Source organism: Zosterops lateralis (assembly GCF_965231275.1).
Source record: "Zosterops lateralis genome assembly, chromosome: 12".
In the NCBI taxonomy this organism is placed as follows: domain Eukaryota; kingdom Metazoa; phylum Chordata; class Aves; order Passeriformes; family Zosteropidae; genus Zosterops; species Zosterops lateralis.
This window is the reverse complement of record NC_139772.1, coordinates 19,622,561-19,639,689: the sequence shown is the minus strand read 5'-3', so window position 1 is coordinate 19,639,689 and position 17,129 is coordinate 19,622,561. Positions and strand designations below refer to the sequence as shown.

Sequence of the window (17,129 nt, the reverse complement as noted above, 5' to 3'; positions counted from 1 at the left end):
GAGGGCACAGGGCCAGGCTGGGCTGTGTCCTCACACGGCACCCTCCCCTGCAGGCTGGCAGCTTGCAGGGAACCAGGAAGGCAGAGGGCAGGGAGGTTTTTAGCAGGAGGTGATGGGAGCTCACTTTTTCTTTGCCATGAGAAGGACAAAGCCTCCAGCAGAGAACCTCCATGTCAGGGCAGCGGCAGCACAGGGAGGTGTGGCACATCCCTGCCCTTTCCCTCTCTCTTCCCAAAGGTCCCTGGCAGCAGCCCAGGGACCCTCATTCCCAGGTCATATTTTTTCCAGATTTAGTGGAAATTAATTTCTGGCCTGTTGTCTCCTCCTGTCCTGCTCTGGAAGCTGAGCTACAGCAGGAACCAGGGCCTGCCTTAGTTCCTGTTCAAGAACTTTTCTGTCTGAAGGGTGCAAGTGCTGCAATGAGGCGCTGCAAGGCAACAAACTGGTGAGACAGCTGGCAAGAGACCCTGAGCAGTGGCAGAATGAAACTGAGAGCAGGGTTCCATCCATCCAAAGAACCTGGATGTTTTTATCACTGCAATGCTATTCCTTAGATCCACAAAAGGAATGGAGATAACCTGTGTGTGACAGGACACAAAAGCTCTTTGGAGGCAGGACATAAAATAATAAATGTTGATAATAAGAGTCGATAAAAAATTGATAATTAAAAAAAAGTTGATAATAAGAGATAGGTAAAGAGGTCACAGAGTGTGACAGAATGTCTTCTGTTGGACAAAATGAGGGCTCTCTGCTACTCATGCATTTTGTAAAAATGCCCTGTATTTTTAGCATTTTGTGGAATGAAAATGTTATGTGCTATTAAGTGTTGCTGGCAAATGCTGTGAGACCAGCAAACTCAAACACACCTCGACTTTCCCTACTTTGGTTTTCTTTGCTGTTACTTAGTAACATCAGAGAGATTTTACTACAAATTTTTCTTCTGCCTGTGGAAAAACCATCACTCTGTCACTTCTTCAGTCTGTATTTATGCCAAACAGTGCATTTGGTAAAGGAAGGGAAAGTGGTCCAGTTCTCTGCTTGACAAGCCAAAGGGAAATGCTTTTAACAGCTATTAAAAAAAATAAAATTGTAAAACACAGAGTTTATAAATCAAAGCTCCAGAGGGAGATCTTTATCAAAGCCCTCTATTGACACAGACACATCACTCTCAAGCGTGGCCAGAATACTGAAATAGCTTTTATTAATTAACATTTCCAGTGTGTGGCACAAACTGCTACACCGCAGGGCCACAAGAAGTAATGCCATGAAAGGGTGAAGCTCTTCCATGGACATTCAGCTGCATCCATGGATACAAAGCTGCTGAGCTGATTCCCAGCCACTGCTGCACCTCGGGCATGTGGGGGCTGCAGCAGCTTCAGATGCTGGGACACAGTGGGAGCAGTGGGGGATCCCGCCTACCCCAAGGTGCTGTGGGGTCGGTGGGCCCAGACACACTCCAGAGCAGGATATTGCAGGGACAGCACAGACAGCTCCCCTGGGAGCACACTGGGAGTGAGGAATGCCATCCAGATGCCTCATGGAGCACAATGGGAATGGGGAATGCCATCCAGATGCCCTGGGGAGTTCCTGGCTGCACACTGGGAGTGGGGAATGCCATCCAGCCACCCCTGGAAGACTCTGCCCAGAGCTCAGGAATTCAAAGCAGATGTCAGCTCCTGGCATTTTTCCTGGACTTGAACGAGGCTGTTTGTATTCAATACAGCTGCTCCAAATGGTCATAGTTTCTCACGGAATGTCCCCTATTACAAAGCATCCCAGAGGTTAAATTTAGGGGTGGCATTTTTGAAAAATAAACACCTGAAAAGAAATATTTCTAACAAATCAGTGTTTTCTTCTCCGACTTTGCCTCCATACAACAGGAACCAGCTAATGAAAATCAAAAGCAGATTGGAAGGTATTCACCAGAATCAGAATCATTAGTTTGGAAGAGACCTCCAGGATCATCAAGTCCAACCCAACCCTAACCTCAACTAAACCCTGGCACCAAGTCTTTTATTAAACACATCCGGAGATGGTGAATACATCATCTCCTCAGGCAGACCATTTCAATACTTTATTACCCTTTCTGTAAAAAACTTTTTTCTGCTATCCAGCCTATATTTCCCTTGATGCAGCCTAAGACTGTGTCCTCTCGTTCTGTCAGTGCTGCCTGGAGAAAGAGACCAACCACACCTGACCACAGCCACCTTTCAGGGAGTTGTAGGGAGTGATAAGGTCACCTCTGAGTCTCCTTTTCTCCAGGCTGAACAACCCCAGCTGCCTCAGTCGCTCCTCACAGGAGTTGTGTTCCAAGCCCTTCACCAACCTCGTTGCCTCCTCTGGATGTGTTCAAGCGTCTCAATGTCCTTCCTAAACTGAGGGCCCAGAACTGGACACAGCATTCGAGGTGTTCTCACCAGTTCTGAGTACAGGGGAAGAATCACTGCCCTGCTCCTGCTGGCCACACCATTCCTGATCCAGGCCAGGAGCCATTGGCCTTTGTGGCGACCTGGGCCCACTGCTGGCTCATGTCCAGCTGCTGTCACCAGCACCCCCAGGTCCCTTTCTGCCTGGGCACTATCCAGCCACACCATCCCCAGCCTATAATGCTGTAGGGGGTTACTGTGGTGAAAATGCAGGAATGGGCACTTGGACTTGTTAAACTTCATCCTATTGGACTCTGCCCATCCATCCAACCATTCCAGGTCTCTCTGCAGAGCCATCCTATCTTCCAATAGATCGATGCATGCTCCCAGCTTGGTGTCATTTGCAAATTTACTAATGAAAGACTCAATACCCTCATCTATGTCATCAATACAAATACTGAACAGAGCTGGCCCCAGCACAGACCCCTGGGGGACACCACTGGTGACTGTCCCCAGCTGGATGCAGCACCATTCACCACCACTCTGGGCCCAGCCATCCAGCCAGTACACCTAACCCAGCAAAGAGTGCTCCTGTCCAAGCCCCGGGCTGCCAGCTTTTCCAGGAGTGTGCTGTGGGAGACAGTGTCAAAGGCCTTGCTGAAGTCCAAACAGACATCCACAGCCCTTTCTGCATCCACTAGGTGGGTCACCTGGTCATAAAAGGAGATCAGGTTGGTCAAACATGACCTACCCCTCCTAAACCTGTGCTGGCTGAGCCTGAGACCCTGGCTATCTTGTAAGTGCTGTATAATAGCTCTCAGTATAAACTGCTCCATTACCTTACTAGGTACTGAGGTCAGGCTAACTGACCTATAATTACCAGGATCCTCCTACCCTTTTTGTAAATGGGTGTAACATTGGCCAACTTCCAGTCACCTGGAGCCTCGCCAGCGAGCCAGGACTGTTGCTAAATGATGGAGAGTGGCTTCACAAGCTCATCTGCCAGCTCCCTCATCACCCTGGGGTGGATCCCATCCAGGCCCAGAGATTTGTAGACATTCAAGCAGCTCAGCAGTTCTCTGACTGCCTCCTCCTGGATAACAGGAGAACCACTCTGTTCCCTGACACCATCCACCAAACCAGTAGGACAATTATGAAACAACAAAGGCCTTGAGCACTTCTGTCTTCTCCTCATCTGCAGTTACTAAGTTCCCTCCTACACCCAATAGATAACAAAGGTTGGTCTCATCCTTCCTTTTACCCCTAACGTATTTGTAAAAAGATTTTTTATTATCCTTTACAGAAGTTGCCAAATTAAGTTCAAAATTAGCTTTGGCCTCCCTAATTTTCTTCCTAGGGAGGAACTGGTACATTCTCAGCAAGTACAGAGCTAAAGGAACCTGGACAGAAAGGCCTGGGGCCTTCAGCAAAGTCACTGTGGTTGTTTCTATCATAATTACAACACCCACATCACTTAAACAAACACAGCAGATCTAAAGTAATCAGATTCTTCATCCCTAAACAGCAGAAGTCAGACCTCTTCTTTGAAAAGCCATAGCAGATTCCCCTTACTGAAAAGTCATCCCCCACCTATTACCTATAAATGTAAACCATCAAACACATTCTGTTGCTCCTCTGAGAAGGTAAATGGTACAAAGTGCATCCCCAGGGCTGCTGTGCAGTGTGCTTCATGAGGCAAGTGCCAACATCTCAATAAATTATTTAACACTAGTATTATGAAGTGATGAAAGCCAAGCAGAGAGCTTCAGCAAAGCTCAGCTCATTTACTGATCCCTTCTCTGTTTGGAGCGCAGGCTGAAGCAATCTGTTGGCAGCTTAGTCATCCTCCTGTTTTCCCTCTGGCACATACTTGGATTTCTTTCTTCCCTAAAATCTGGGGGAAAAGTTTATTTACTTTTTTAAAAGCCACCAAAAATGAGAAAAAAAACAAACCAAGCGTAGTGCCCAGGAGCTGCCTGCATGCATTGCCATGGCTGCAGTTCCATCTGTGGTGCAAATGTTGGCAATGTCAGAACTCATCAGCCCAGTGATTCAACAAGAGAGGAAAGCTGGGTCATTCTGTTCCTTGCCCAATATTAACATTACATAATTACTGTCTTTATTTGCAGTTTCATTCATACATCCCAGCAGTGCTGCCCATTCAAAGGCTGCTGAGCCAAATGAGCAGGCTGAGGCTGCAGCAGAGTTGGCCTTCTGCAGCCCTGGGCAGACAGGGGGGCTCAGCTCTGGCTTTGTTTCCAGGTAAATGATGGCAAAGAAGGAAACATTATAATGGGTCCATGCACCAAAACACACAACAGGATTTTTCAACAGGTTGTTATTTTTCCATGTGGTCCAGAACTAGAGACATCTTTTACAAAAATACAAATTAATTCTTAATGAGTTTTTCTATTGTCAATGTCTGCCAAACACAATAGTTTAGTGAATGCCACATTTCCCAAAGCAGAAGCTTGGGCTGGGTTTTAGCATTAAACCTCAAGACATTTAGAACAAAACTTGTCTTTTAGCTGTCCAACACAGCCAGCACAGTCTTTCAGCAGAGCCTGCTGAGCTGTTCCTACTGATAACTGGTAATGACTCCTGTATTGCAGGTGCACAAATAAAACTTCTTTCAAAGATACTGTATTTCCTACCACAATGAAGCAATAATTAAAAATAAATCATGTTTTACACAGGTCGAAAGAGTCCTTCATATTTGGTAATCTAAGGTAAGTTAATTAAAACCAGACATATGAATTGGAAGTGGGGACACTTACTGCTAAATGTCCAACTTTGCACACACCAGCTTGTACATCTTGTGATGTGTGAAAGTAAAACTCTATTAGCAGTCTGAAACTGTCACAGGAATGTAAAGATTCTAACTGAAAGTTATCTTGGTGTACTTGTGAAGCCCAGTGTGCAAAATCCACTTCTAAAATGCAGCTTATAACTTATTTTTAGTAGTGAGAAACCAGTTAAAAACAGGTTGAAAAAAATTTTAATGGAAAACTGTACCTCTGCAATGACTCATACAATTAAAAAGCCAATTTTCATTATAGTTTTGTAGCTGTCTGTAAAATAACTCCCTACATAGTACTTTTGAAAGAGCAAAGAAACATTTCTTCAAGAGAATTTAAGTGATTTTATTTTGCTCATAGATTTATGTAAATTGTAACATCAGCACTTATATACAAAATTAGTTTAATAGATCAAACACCAATGATTTCCTCACCAGGCAATTATGACCGAGCAGACAAACACTGATTCACCACTTCCAGCAGGTGAGAGTTTTCCAGAGCAGCTGCCACACGCTCCTTATCAGCAAGCTGTTTATTAACTGTACACAAAAAACCCACAAGAAACCATCAGGACACTGGGACTCGATGTCTTCACACAGAGCCACATAACCACAGTTGCCATGGTGCTGCAGTTCTGAGGATGCCAAGAGCAGCCCAGAGCTGCTGTCTGAAGGCAGAGCTTCTCTGTCATCCCAGCTTTGCAGCAAGCTGGCTGTGATTCAGCAGCAGGGAGTTGCTCCAGAGGTGTAACACCAGAAATCCCCATTTTCCTCCCCTTTAACGAGGGCTCAGGCAAATCAGTGACTGTCTGAGAGCACAGACTGCCTGAGGAGATGTTTAAAGAACACTATAGGATGATCTAAGTGACACTCCATGTTCCTGTTCTGGAACATCCCCCAGAATCTGATGCACAGAAAGTCCCAGACACTGAGCAGCTGCTCTGCAGCTGTGGGAATCTCTCTCCTCACTAATTTTCAAGATTCAAACAAATATAAAGTGTACACAAGAGAGGACTAAAAGCCTTACCTGCGTGCTCAGAGGCATGTGTTCCTGGCGTTATATGAACATCCAGCTGAAACAGCAGCACAAAAGAAACAGGGGACAAGTTCAACAAAACAGCACAAGATTAAGTTCAAACTAACAAAAACAAGATAGTAACAAAAAGGAGAAAGGACATTCTTGCCACTGTCCGTTACTCTATATAACAGAATAAAATAAAAGCCTAAGATGGCAGGGTATGGCATTTGCACGTGCTTAAGGCTGCTTCAGACAAGGGTGAGACCTCTCCTCCTGCACTGCAGCGATTCCTCTCAGAGCCCCCTGGCCACGACAACAGCCCCAGAACCACAACTCTGCACTGATATTTCTGCCCTCTCTGCTTCCTGCAGTCTCACACACACACAAAATGAAAAAAAGCTCTAGTTATTTTTTCACTGCAAACTAGTTAGCTTTTTTTTTAAAAAAAAAAATCCAAACACAATCCCATCTTTTGCTCTGATTTGACGTGATTTGACGGCTCACCTTGAACCTGTCGGGCAGGGAGCGGAGCAGTTTGACCTTGATGGAGAGGCCGATGAGGGTGGCCATGCTGCAGTGCGGGATGGTGGGGGTGAACTCCACCGACACCGTGCTCTCGGCATCGTTCACCTGCGGGGACACAGCACAGCGCTGCGGGCACCGCCCCGGCCGGGCACGGCTACCCCGACCAGCTCACGGATTGCTTCATCGACATTTTTCAGCACTATGTTTACGGAGCACTATAAATATATTTAAATATTATGAAAAAGCAATTAGTTATCGGACGGCCGAGGCAGCGCATGCTGGCGGGATCTCACTTTCACTCGCACTTGCTCGACAACGTTCAGCTCCTCCAGGGTGAGCGGGTGCTCGGGGTCATTGATGGAGCGGATGAGATGTGCGGGTTAAGGAAAGCGGCGCTGCTCGCCCGGGCCCACCCGGCCCTGCCCTGCCCATCTCGGCCCGGCCCCGCCCTGCCCGGCCCTGCCCGCAGCTGCCGCAGGATATCGAAGATCTCCCGGTCGTCGATGGCGTCGGGCAGCTCGTCGTCCTCCTCGCGGGCGGTCACGGGGCGCTCCCCGGAGCGGCGGTAGATGAGCGGGTTCGCGTTCTCCAGCGGCGCCGCGCCCGGGCCCGCGCCCACCATGGCGGCACCGGCACCGGAACCACCGGCACCGGAACCAGCCCGGACCGCGATCGGCGCCGCACCGCGCGGGGCCCTGGGCGGGCCCGGTTCCCCCGGCGCCTCCCGGGGGCGGAGCGGGGCGGGCCCCGTTCCTCGGGCACCTCCCGGGGGCGGAGCGGGGCTCTTGGGCTTCCCCGGAGCCCGGACCGGCTGCAGCGCCAGGCTGGGAGCCAATGGAGTCGGGGCCGCAGTGTCCGCCAGGGGCCTCCGGGCTGGGCCCTTTAATGCTCCGATTAAAGTTGTTTATCTCATCTGTTCCCTACTTTGAAAAGTATAAAAAAAAACCACCAAAAAAAAAACCACCAAAAAAAAAAAAAAAAAAAAAAACACCACCAAAAAAAAAAAAAACAAACCAACACAAAAAAACCCCAACTAAACAACAACAACAACAACAAAAAACAGCGCAAATTTAAGCTGGAGGGATGGAGTGTAGTGGTGACATACTTTGGCTTCATACACCCCTCTAAAAGGGGATTAAGGCAAGAATTAACTATTTTGATTTTTATTCTTTTTTTTTATTATTAGTTTCTAGTTATTTGTAATCTCTTGTCCCGGTTGTTGGGGGCGGGGGTTGGGGTTTTTATTGCTTTGTTTCGTTCGTGTTGATGTTTTGGTGAGATTTTTATCGTTTTAAGGGGGGGTTTAAAGACTTTATGGTATTTAAGCTCTGGAGTCTGTTAAGCCTTGCCCTGTTCTCTCTGCCGGCGGCACTGACAGCAGATGGATGAACTGCGATTGGCGCTCCCGCTGCGGCTCCCGGACCGTGCTGGGACACTGCAGCACCAGGTACCGCAGGCTGGGGCCTCGGGGCTGGATCGGATCGGCCCTCGGGGCTCTTATCGGCTCTCGAAGGTTTTATCGGCTTTCGCGGTTATATCGGCCCTCGGGGCTCTATCACCTCTCGGGGTGTATCGGCTTTCGGGGTTATATTTCCTCTCGGGGGCTCCATCGCCTCTCGGGGTTTATATCGCCTCTCGGGGCTCCATCACCTCTCGGGGTTTATATGTCCTCTCGGGTTTGTATTTGGCGCTCTGGAGGCGTTGGCTGCAGTTCACGCTCACCATTCAGCCGCGCTCCGTGACCCGAGTGCCCTCGCTGGGACCTTTGTCCTCTTCTCTTCCGCATAAAACGGGAGAGAGTGACCGGGAGCCCCAGCGGGGGTGAAAATGTCTCCTCCGAGCCGCATCGCGTTGCTTTGTGCCTTGTTTTGTAGCGCGGCGTTCCTCGTGTGCGGGACAGAAGGTGAGCCCCCCATCTGTTGCTGCAGCTGGGGGAACCACTGCACCAACAAGTTCCGATGATTTCTTCAAAGGCGGTAAACCTTTTATGCTTTGGGTACCAATCTGCAAAAATGCCTTCATGATGCAAAATTACTGGGTTTGTGAGATGAAACTGTTTTTGAGATGATTTAATGAAAATTAAGCTTTCTGTCTTTTTTAAAAGGTAACATTTCTGAATTCTGTAAACAAAATATTTTTAAGATCTTGTTGAATGATAAATTTAGGAAATGGTAATGGTTTTACTGTTTGCTCTGAAATTTGCTCTTGCGCAGGGACCAAACTCTGCCCTACCGGCTCCAGGTGTCACTGGCAGGAGGGTTTGGCAGGGAGTGTCTGTCACTGCACCAAAGCAAAATGAAACCGAACAAAATTGAAAGGAATAAGCTGAAATGTTCTAAATTAAACAGTCAGTTAAAAATACTTAACAGAAATCTCAGTGTGATAAGTATAAGGATGCAATTTAATTTATTTATTTTACCTTTTGTGTTTCTTAGGACAGAATGGTGCTGAGCCAGAAGTGACGACTGCACTCGGACGGCTCAGAGGAACACAGACAAATGTGAAGGGGACAGACAAGCTTGTGAATGTTTTCCTTGGAATTCCTTTTGCAAAAGCCCCTCTTGGATCCTTGAGGTTTTCCTCACCTGAACCACCTGAACCCTGGACTGGTCTGAGAGATGCAACTTCTCACCCACCACTGTGAGGGCTGTTCATTTGTAGATAGAACCTGCCCATGCTGGTGTTTATTGGGGTGCAGAGGCCTGGGTTTGGTGAGGAGTTTATATTTGGTAGTGGATACACTGGAGTATTTCTATTACAGGTGTGGAGAAGTGTTTTTACAGGCTGCACCTCTCACTGATTATAGATAACACAAAATTCAAGCACCCTGTGGGCATTCAGCCAGGGGCCAAAGAAGTGGTTTTTTTTCTCTATCATTATTATATTGATGCTATTACAGATTTTGCAGATTTGGTACTAACAATTGTGCTTTTTTTTTTTTCTTTTTTTTTTTTTTTTTTTTTTGGGTTTTTTTGTGAAGCTGTCCTCAAGATCTGTCCTTATTGAAAACAGCTGAAAAAAGCTTTAAAGAAAAGCACCTTGCATTCCAAACGTCTGAGGACTGTTTGTATCTCAATGTTTACAGCCCTGCTGGCTCAAGCAAGAAGGACAAGTTACCTGTATGTAAACCATTGAGCAAACTTGTGTTTTATAAAGCTTGCAAGTAATGATTGCTCCTAAGAGAATTGCTTTTTACTGCACAAGCAGAAATAATAGTAGCATGTAAAATTCAAAGTCCTCCAATCTGAAATTCAGCAGCCATCATGCTTCAGTGATTTGGTGTTCCTCATTCTCTGATGTTGTTTTCCTTTTTCAAATGAAATCTGCAAACCAGTGCATAAAGGTGTGTCTCACCCTTTTGTTTCCAAGGTAATGGTATGGATCCATGGAGGCAATTTTATATTTGGTGGTGCTGGTCGGTATGATGGCTCTGCACTGTCAGCCTACGAGAATGTTGTGGTGGTGATAATTCAGTACAGACTGGGACTCCTTGGATACTTCAAGTAAAAGCACCTATTTCACTTTTTACAATGTATTTGCTGTCATGTTTAAAGCTGGGTAGTTTTGTTTGCTGAACTTCTGAACCTCTGAACTTCTGAACTTCTATATCAGCTTCCCGCTGTTGCAGTGGTTTAAATGTACGTAATTCACTGACATCAGGATTTCAGAACGCTGAGAAATGCCTGTATATTCCATCTGCATGGTCATGTGGGTGCATGATAGCAGGTCATAGCCTGCTATCAGAGGGCTGTAAATTTGGCTTATTTGGTGCTGGACAGGATGTTTGTTTTGGCCTTTGCTTCCATCCTCTGGTGTGTAAAGCAAAAACTCAGGCAGATCAAAGGCCAGGGATCCACCTGTGCAGGGATGAACAGAGAGTAGAGGGGAGTCAGGGGCTGAGGTGTGACCTTGAGGGGCTGTAGGTCACTTTGCAGAAAGCACAGATTGCAGAGATTGCCTTTGGTGTGTTGTCACTGTTGCTGAGGGTGGCTCTGCTCGCCTTGCAGCACTGGGGACGAGCACGCCCGCGGGAACTGGGCGTACCTGGACCAGGTTGCAGCTCTTCGCTGGGTGCAGGGAAATATTGAGCACTTTGGTGGAGACCCAGCATCTGTCACTCTCTTTGGGGTATCTGCAGGATCTTGCGCTGTTTTTACACATGTAGGTATACAGTAGATAAAAATAAAAATCTTCAAAAGCTAATTAATGTAACATTTCATGCTTAATCTGGATTTTGACAGGAAATTTAACAGCACATTGGGCTAAATCTGGAGACTTAGCAAATAAAGATGTATAATTCCCAACTGAATCCAGGAGCTGACTAGACTATAACTAGCATAAAGTTATGTGGTAAGGATGTTAATGTAGAATAAATACTTTTTATTCTTCCCTTCCTGGCAGGTGTTATCTCCTTTATCTAAGGGTCTCTTTCATAAAGCAATATCAGAGAGTGGAATTATAATTCCCCCCAGTAAAAATTTACAACTTTCAACAGATCTTGAGGTAAGCTCATTTCTTTGCATTTTAAAGTCTTTATAGCCTAAAACAGGATACTTCTATATGATCATTTGTTTAAAAGAGAAAAGGGGAAAATCTCATTGCATACTGTGCAACAAAACGGATCCAGTGTATTGTTGCAGCTTACCTGTTTAATTTCAGTCTGTTTGGTGTCATAAATAGATTGTACAGCTGTATGATTATAATGGCTGTGGGCTGACAAAGGTATTTTCAGTCAGACACGTGCCAAGCTAGGAAAATGTCCATTTTCATACCCACTGTACTCTATATAGTAACTGTGGCATTTATTATGGAAAGTTTAACAAGAATCCAGAAGAAGAATTCAGTTTTTTATTGACCTACAGTCTTATAGGGAGGGCCTTTATGTGAAGTAAATTAATTAAATATAAAACAAAAAAACAACCCACCTTAAAATCACTCTCTATAAGTGCCTTTTAATATCTTTTCCTGTAATGGCAGATAGCAATAAGGTAAATGTTTCTCAGTTTTCTTTCCTTATTATGCTGCGAGCTTGTATTATCTCTACACCAAAGTTTGAAAAACAGTGGATGGAAATACAGCAAGAAAGAGAAGTACACCAGAATGTGATCAAATTGTAGCATTTCTAGTAAAATAAAACACTCAAAGACCTATCAAGCTCACCTAAATCTGCCACCAAATTAAGCTATTAACAGCAGTGTGTATAATGGTTTTATAACAGTGCTTGTCTTTGTTGATAATTTATAGAAAATTGCCAGTATCTTCAAGTGTGACACGAACAGTTCCCTCTCCCTGCTGAACTGCTTGAGAAAGCAGAAAGCAGAGCACATAGTCCTAAACAGCAAGGTAGGTGAGACTTCATGGCAACAGAACTTTTTAATGGCTCACTTGCAAAACTTTATCTCAGCCTCTGATCAGAGTTCATTGATGGTCCATTCGAAAATTGATTTTTCTTATCTTTTGTCAAAATACTTCCCAAATGTTGAAATAATTTCACATGTAATTTCTTCCTGGAAGTCTTGGCAGTGTCACTGTGCCTGTGAAGTTGTGAGCAAGGTTTGAGCATACCTATGTTTTAATGCAGAACAGCACAGGATCAGGAACCCATTACATTCCTTTGCACCTTGACCCAGCCAGGCCTGCATTTTACACTCCTGTGCCAAACTAAATTTATGTTACAGTGGCTGTAGATACTTGAATTTCTTAAAGCCCTTTTTTGCACTTAGGACATTTAATGTGGACATCGTACACAATTTGAAGAAAAAATTGGAAATATTATTAACAACTAATTTGATTTTTTTTTTCCTCTTCCTTCAGGAAATCTCATTTCTACCATTAGTTTTGGATGGAGTGTTTCTTCATAAGCCACCTGAAGAGATATTGGCTGGAAAAGAATTCAAGGCAGTCCCGTTCATGATAGGAGTCACCAACAATGAATTTGGCTGGAACATAAGATCGGTAATTTAATGTCTATTCTTTATTTTAATAGTTTTTTAATGTTTGTGTTAAGTAATAGGACAAGTCTTTGCATTTTTGGAAATACCTACAAGGTAAACATTGCTTGCATCATGGCTCTGCAGTGACACAGAACCACTGGGTCACAAGAGGGTGAGAGAGGCTTCATCCTGCAAGTTAAACTACATGGACACATCAGCTGCAACATCAATTATGTACACTGTTTTCTTACCCTAAAATTTTAATCCCTCCTCCAGGCAGAGAGAGGAAAAAGAAGGCAACAATCAAGAACTTATTACTCAAAGACAAATAAAGCCAATCCTTTCCCCAACAAGGCTCAATAGTCAGGGTTGATACACAGTGTGCTTAAAAATGTGCCACTGATCACCTAGACCAGCTTCCCCTGGGTGTCATTACCACCCTGCAGAAAGAGCTTCCATTTGGAAATCTCATCTGTGGCAGAATGAGGGGACAATGCAGGTGTCCCAGCCCATTCTCCTTTCTAAGGGGAGCTCAGTGGGTAACTGCAAGACATGAGCAGATGCTCTTCGTGCACAAAAACTGCAGGAGGTGGATTTGTGTTCTCTCTCTTGTCCCTTTCTTTTGTTTCCTAAATATTCAGGTTCCTTTCTGTAGTACAAAGCATTTGTTCTGACTCTATGAAGCAATTGTCACTGGGAGCACGCTGGTTGTAAGTCCCAGCAGAACAATGCAAAGTGAAATCTGCTTGAATTTATTTTACAGACAGAAGAGTTGTTTTATGTAATGCTGTAAAAGAGGAGGAACACTTCATTATCTTTATTTCAAAGGGCTCAAACAATTGGACTAGAGACAGACTGACAGTGACTTTTAAGATCTCCCCCAACAGAATGAAAATAAACCAGTGAGACAGAAAGAGCTTTTTGCTTCAACTCTGCCCTCATATTTTCTAGTTTGCAAGTTTCTTAATGTTGATTTAAAGATAAACTATGTATTAGGAGTGTTTTTTGTAGAACTCTTCACCAAGGCAAAATTTACTGCAGTAAATACAAGCTTTTCAAGACAGCTGCTGCATTGTGCTACACTTTTGGATATGATGCTTCAAAAATAAACACCCGTAGTAAGAATTAATGGAATAATGTAGTTCTAATGTTTAAAATAATGGAGACATTGAATGGTGCTAATAATATTGGGTTTTTTTCTCTGTACAGACATCGAAATTGCCTGGTTTGAGGGAAATAGGAGATAGAAAATCAATTACTTCGACTGTAGAGGTTTTTCTACCAATGATCGTAAGTACTGCTGCACTAATTAATTTGAGAAGTGAATTTTGTTTTTCATTTACGTAATAGATTTGGGTCTCACTGCTTGAGTCATAGTGTTACTGAGGGCTGAGGTCATGTTATGCTTTGAGGAGAGTCTCAGCAAAGTTGACAGGACCAGGGTGTAGGGAATTACACAGAAAGAGAATTGAGTCAGGCCTGGGATTTGGGAAAATGCCTTTTTCATTCTAGACCTCAACCCAAACTTTTATCTTACATACTTGTGGGATTACTTTAATAGGATCCCTAATGTTGAGGTATCTCATGGCTGATCTCCTGTTAGGGAATTTCAAGGCATATTTTTCAGTATGTTTACATTAAATGTAGCTTTTAAAGTGGTTACTTTGCACTCCTAGTTTTGAGGTGTATCTTTCAAGCAGCAAATTCTAATCCTGAAAACTTACACTGTGTTTGGAGATCCCATTGCTCTTGTCCTCTTTTCTAATGGTACATAAGTCTTTCAAGGACTGAGAATTTACTTTTGTGATTACCATCTCTCTCCTGAAGAAAACAGAAGCTGCATATATTGTCAGGAGAAATTGCTGGATCTACACTTAATCCTGTAGAGTTTTAACCCATGTAAATCTGGTGCAAATTTGATCTGACGTGGTTGGTTTGTTTGGTATTTTTTGCCCACCAAAAGCATGAATAGGTTTTGTTTCCCATCAACGTGGGTGCTGTCCTGGACACTTGTGCCTTTGCAGAATCTCAGTTTAAAAATTGGCAATTTTGGCTGCTAATTCAGACAGTAATTTTTTGTCTGTTTTTTTCTTGTCTCTTAGGATGTACCCTCGGATCTTCTGCCCATGATCATAGATGAATATCTGGGAGACACAGAGGATCCTGCAGAGCTACGGGACAGATTCCTGGACCTGCTGGGGGACATGGCAATTGTCATGCCAGCCATTAAAGCACTGAATTATTACAGGGGTAAGCTGATCAACAGCAGTGGGACACTCAAACCTCCTACTGTAGGCTGGATCAAATGATGCAGACACAAATCCTGTTATATGTAGGCAACCTTTCTTGAGATTCCCACTGGGAACATGAGGAATGATACAGATCTGCAGGGTTGTGTGGAGTCCCTTCTCTCTGTATCAGTGTCTTGCACTGTGCTCATAATCACAATATAGTGAGAGCAGAGCATAATTACACAAGTAAATGTTTGCTAACTGTAATATGCAAGCTTAGAAATTAAAACATATCAAAGCAACCTTTGTTCTTTGGTTGTTTGGCTACTTGGGATGTCAGCAGCTCTGTGGTCTGTAAATTTTCTGGTGTTTAGGTGTAGACAAGCCATGCCAAGATACTCAAAAGGGGAAATTATTTTATATTTTGTTTTCTGTAAGTTTTCTTAGGGTGGATCTTCTTTCTTTTTCTTTCTTTTTTTTATTTCTTTTTCTTTCCTTTTTTTTTTTTTCTGTGTATATAAGTGCTGAGTTCTTAATTTTGCAATAAAAGTACATATTTGAATGTAGCGATTACACTAGAAATGTGCCCATATAAAGCTTTGTTTAAAGTCGTGTTTGAAACAGCTGATGGCAGCTGTAGTATATGTATCTCTTCTGTAACTCTCTAATGTTATGTCTTGCAGAGTCTGGAGCTCCTACCTACTTCTTTGAATTCCAGCACCGGCCCAGTGCGTACTGGGACAGCAAACCAGACTATGTGAAGGCTGACCACGGGGATGAAGTTGGTTTTGTCTTTGGGGGGCCATTTCTGGCCGGGGACATCCAGCTCCGCAGTAAGGAACAGACACCATTCCCTCATTAATTGCTCCTGTAACCCTGGCATTTTTCTAGTCAGTGTTCTATTCATTTTCATCAGATCAAAGTGCATGTATTGGCAGTGAGACCAAGCCATGATCTTTCGCCTGGCAGAATTGGTTTCTGCATTTAACCTTCTTCTCCCTCTTCTTCTCCCTCTTCTTCTCCCTCTTCTTCTCCCTCTTCTTCTCCCTCTTCGCCCCTTTACAGTTTGCTCATTCTGAAGCACAGTAAGTTCCACATCTTGTCAACAATTCAGCAAATAGGATATTTGCTAGAAAATTCACTATCATTATCCTAGCACTGTCCATGAATTTGCCAAATAGCTTTGGCTGAAAATGAAATTGAAGGAAAGGTCGATTAAACTTACAGAGTGCTTGGGAAGCAGGAAATACAGGATCTCTTATTTTCCTGAGGAGTTTAGGCCAGTGCTTCCTCCTTTCCAGGAAATCCCATGGGCTGTCAGGCTCCAGAGAATGGAGGACTTGGTTTCTTTTGCAGGAAGTGATTCCAGTTGTGTTCAGAGCAAGGCTCGGAATTCCAGTATTCCATTTTCTGTGTGAAGATCCAGTGGTTAGATCTGTTTTGCCTCACAATTCAGTTAATACCTGAGCATTTATTCAAATGGAACCGGTCCGTTGAGGGAGGATTAAGGGAGCCCTCCCAAAATTTCCATGAGATTCTGGAAGTTCCTTCTGGCAGAATCCCATATTGTTATATTCCCAATGAATCTGCCAGTCACTGAGCAGTTAAGAAACATGATGCCACTTCCTAAGGAACATTATGAATCCAGCAATATCCTTTAATTACAAATGCCTAAGAAAGTAATACTCAGCATGGAGTATTTTCTTTCCCATGGAACAGATTAGGAACTGTTCTTATTTTGACATAGACACAAAAATTCTGCTTAGTTTAGGTGAATTCACTAATTTTTCTGCTTTTATTTTTGTCATTTGCACAGTTGTTCATGGTCAGTAGTCTGGTCAAAGCCTACATAAGTGAAAGTATTTCCTTTTATTCCATTGAACTTTGGAGCAATCCAGCTATGTTATAAAGCCCATTGTTAATCTGTTACCAGAACCTTTTCCTTTTGCTTACACACACACACACACACACACACACACATATATATATTACTTACACATATGTGTATATATATATACATACACACACACATACCTTTGGCACTAGAGAACACTGAACAGTTCTTTTCCTCTTTGCCTGAATTTAGCAAGAACTTTAAGATATCAAACATTTTTCTTAGTGTATTGGGATGCATTTATAATTAAAAACACACAGGAACTGAAATAATTGTCACCTAGTAATACAGTGAGCTTATGTGTAACTATATTTAAAGAAATACTCTTGAAGTGCTGAGAGATGGAGTGGCACCATCTTATGTGA

The 17,129-nt window shown here is 43.8% G+C and overlaps 2 protein-coding genes across 2 annotated transcripts in view; one reads left to right on the top strand and one right to left on the bottom strand.

Annotated features, from left to right (window-relative positions):
• Positions 1 to 5,484: 5,484 nt before the first annotated feature.
• CIAO2B (cytosolic iron-sulfur assembly component 2B) lies at positions 5,485 to 7,715 on the bottom strand. Its single transcript, XM_083870078.1, has 5 exons — positions 7,190 to 7,715; positions 7,000 to 7,079; positions 6,686 to 6,811; positions 6,191 to 6,236; positions 5,485 to 5,703 (listed from the first exon to the last, which is right to left on the bottom strand). The coding sequence occupies exons 1-5, from the start codon at positions 7,326 to 7,328 to the stop codon at positions 5,606 to 5,608; spliced, it is 489 nt and encodes a 162-aa protein (XP_083726204.1). The 5' UTR covers positions 7,329 to 7,715; the 3' UTR covers positions 5,485 to 5,605.
• Positions 7,716 to 8,476: 761 nt separating this feature from the next.
• Positions 8,477 to 17,129, top strand: part of LOC310914059 (uncharacterized protein) — a 58,306-nt gene continuing 49,653 nt past the window's right edge. The window contains exons 1-11 of the mRNA XM_083869956.1: positions 8,477 to 8,609; positions 9,142 to 9,346; positions 9,687 to 9,825; positions 10,076 to 10,209; positions 10,714 to 10,867; positions 11,108 to 11,209; positions 11,951 to 12,049; positions 12,521 to 12,661; positions 13,849 to 13,929; positions 14,742 to 14,889; positions 15,554 to 15,703. Of these exons, the coding sequence (XP_083726082.1) occupies positions 8,534 to 8,609; positions 9,142 to 9,346; positions 9,687 to 9,825; positions 10,076 to 10,209; positions 10,714 to 10,867; positions 11,108 to 11,209; positions 11,951 to 12,049; positions 12,521 to 12,661; positions 13,849 to 13,929; positions 14,742 to 14,889; positions 15,554 to 15,703 (1,429 nt within the window). The 5' untranslated portion in view covers positions 8,477 to 8,533. The remainder of the gene's footprint in view (positions 8,610 to 9,141; positions 9,347 to 9,686; positions 9,826 to 10,075; positions 10,210 to 10,713; positions 10,868 to 11,107; positions 11,210 to 11,950; positions 12,050 to 12,520; positions 12,662 to 13,848; positions 13,930 to 14,741; positions 14,890 to 15,553; positions 15,704 to 17,129) is intronic.

What these genes read in the sequence shown, in the direction of transcription:
- CIAO2B (XM_083870078.1), bottom strand. Translation starts at nt 7,328, where the DNA reads ATGGTGGGCGCGGGCCCGGGCGCGGCGCCGCTGGAGAACGCGAACCCG. An exon ending in TCGAGCAAGTGCGAGTGAAA is followed by an intron (nt 6,812 to 6,999) that starts GTGAGATCCCGC and finishes GTGTCCCCGCAG; the next exon opens with GTGAACGATGCCGAGAGCAC. An exon ending in CCCTGCCCGACAGGTTCAAG is followed by an intron (nt 6,237 to 6,685) that starts GTGAGCCGTCAA and finishes CTGCTGTTTCAG; the next exon opens with CTGGATGTTCATATAACGCC.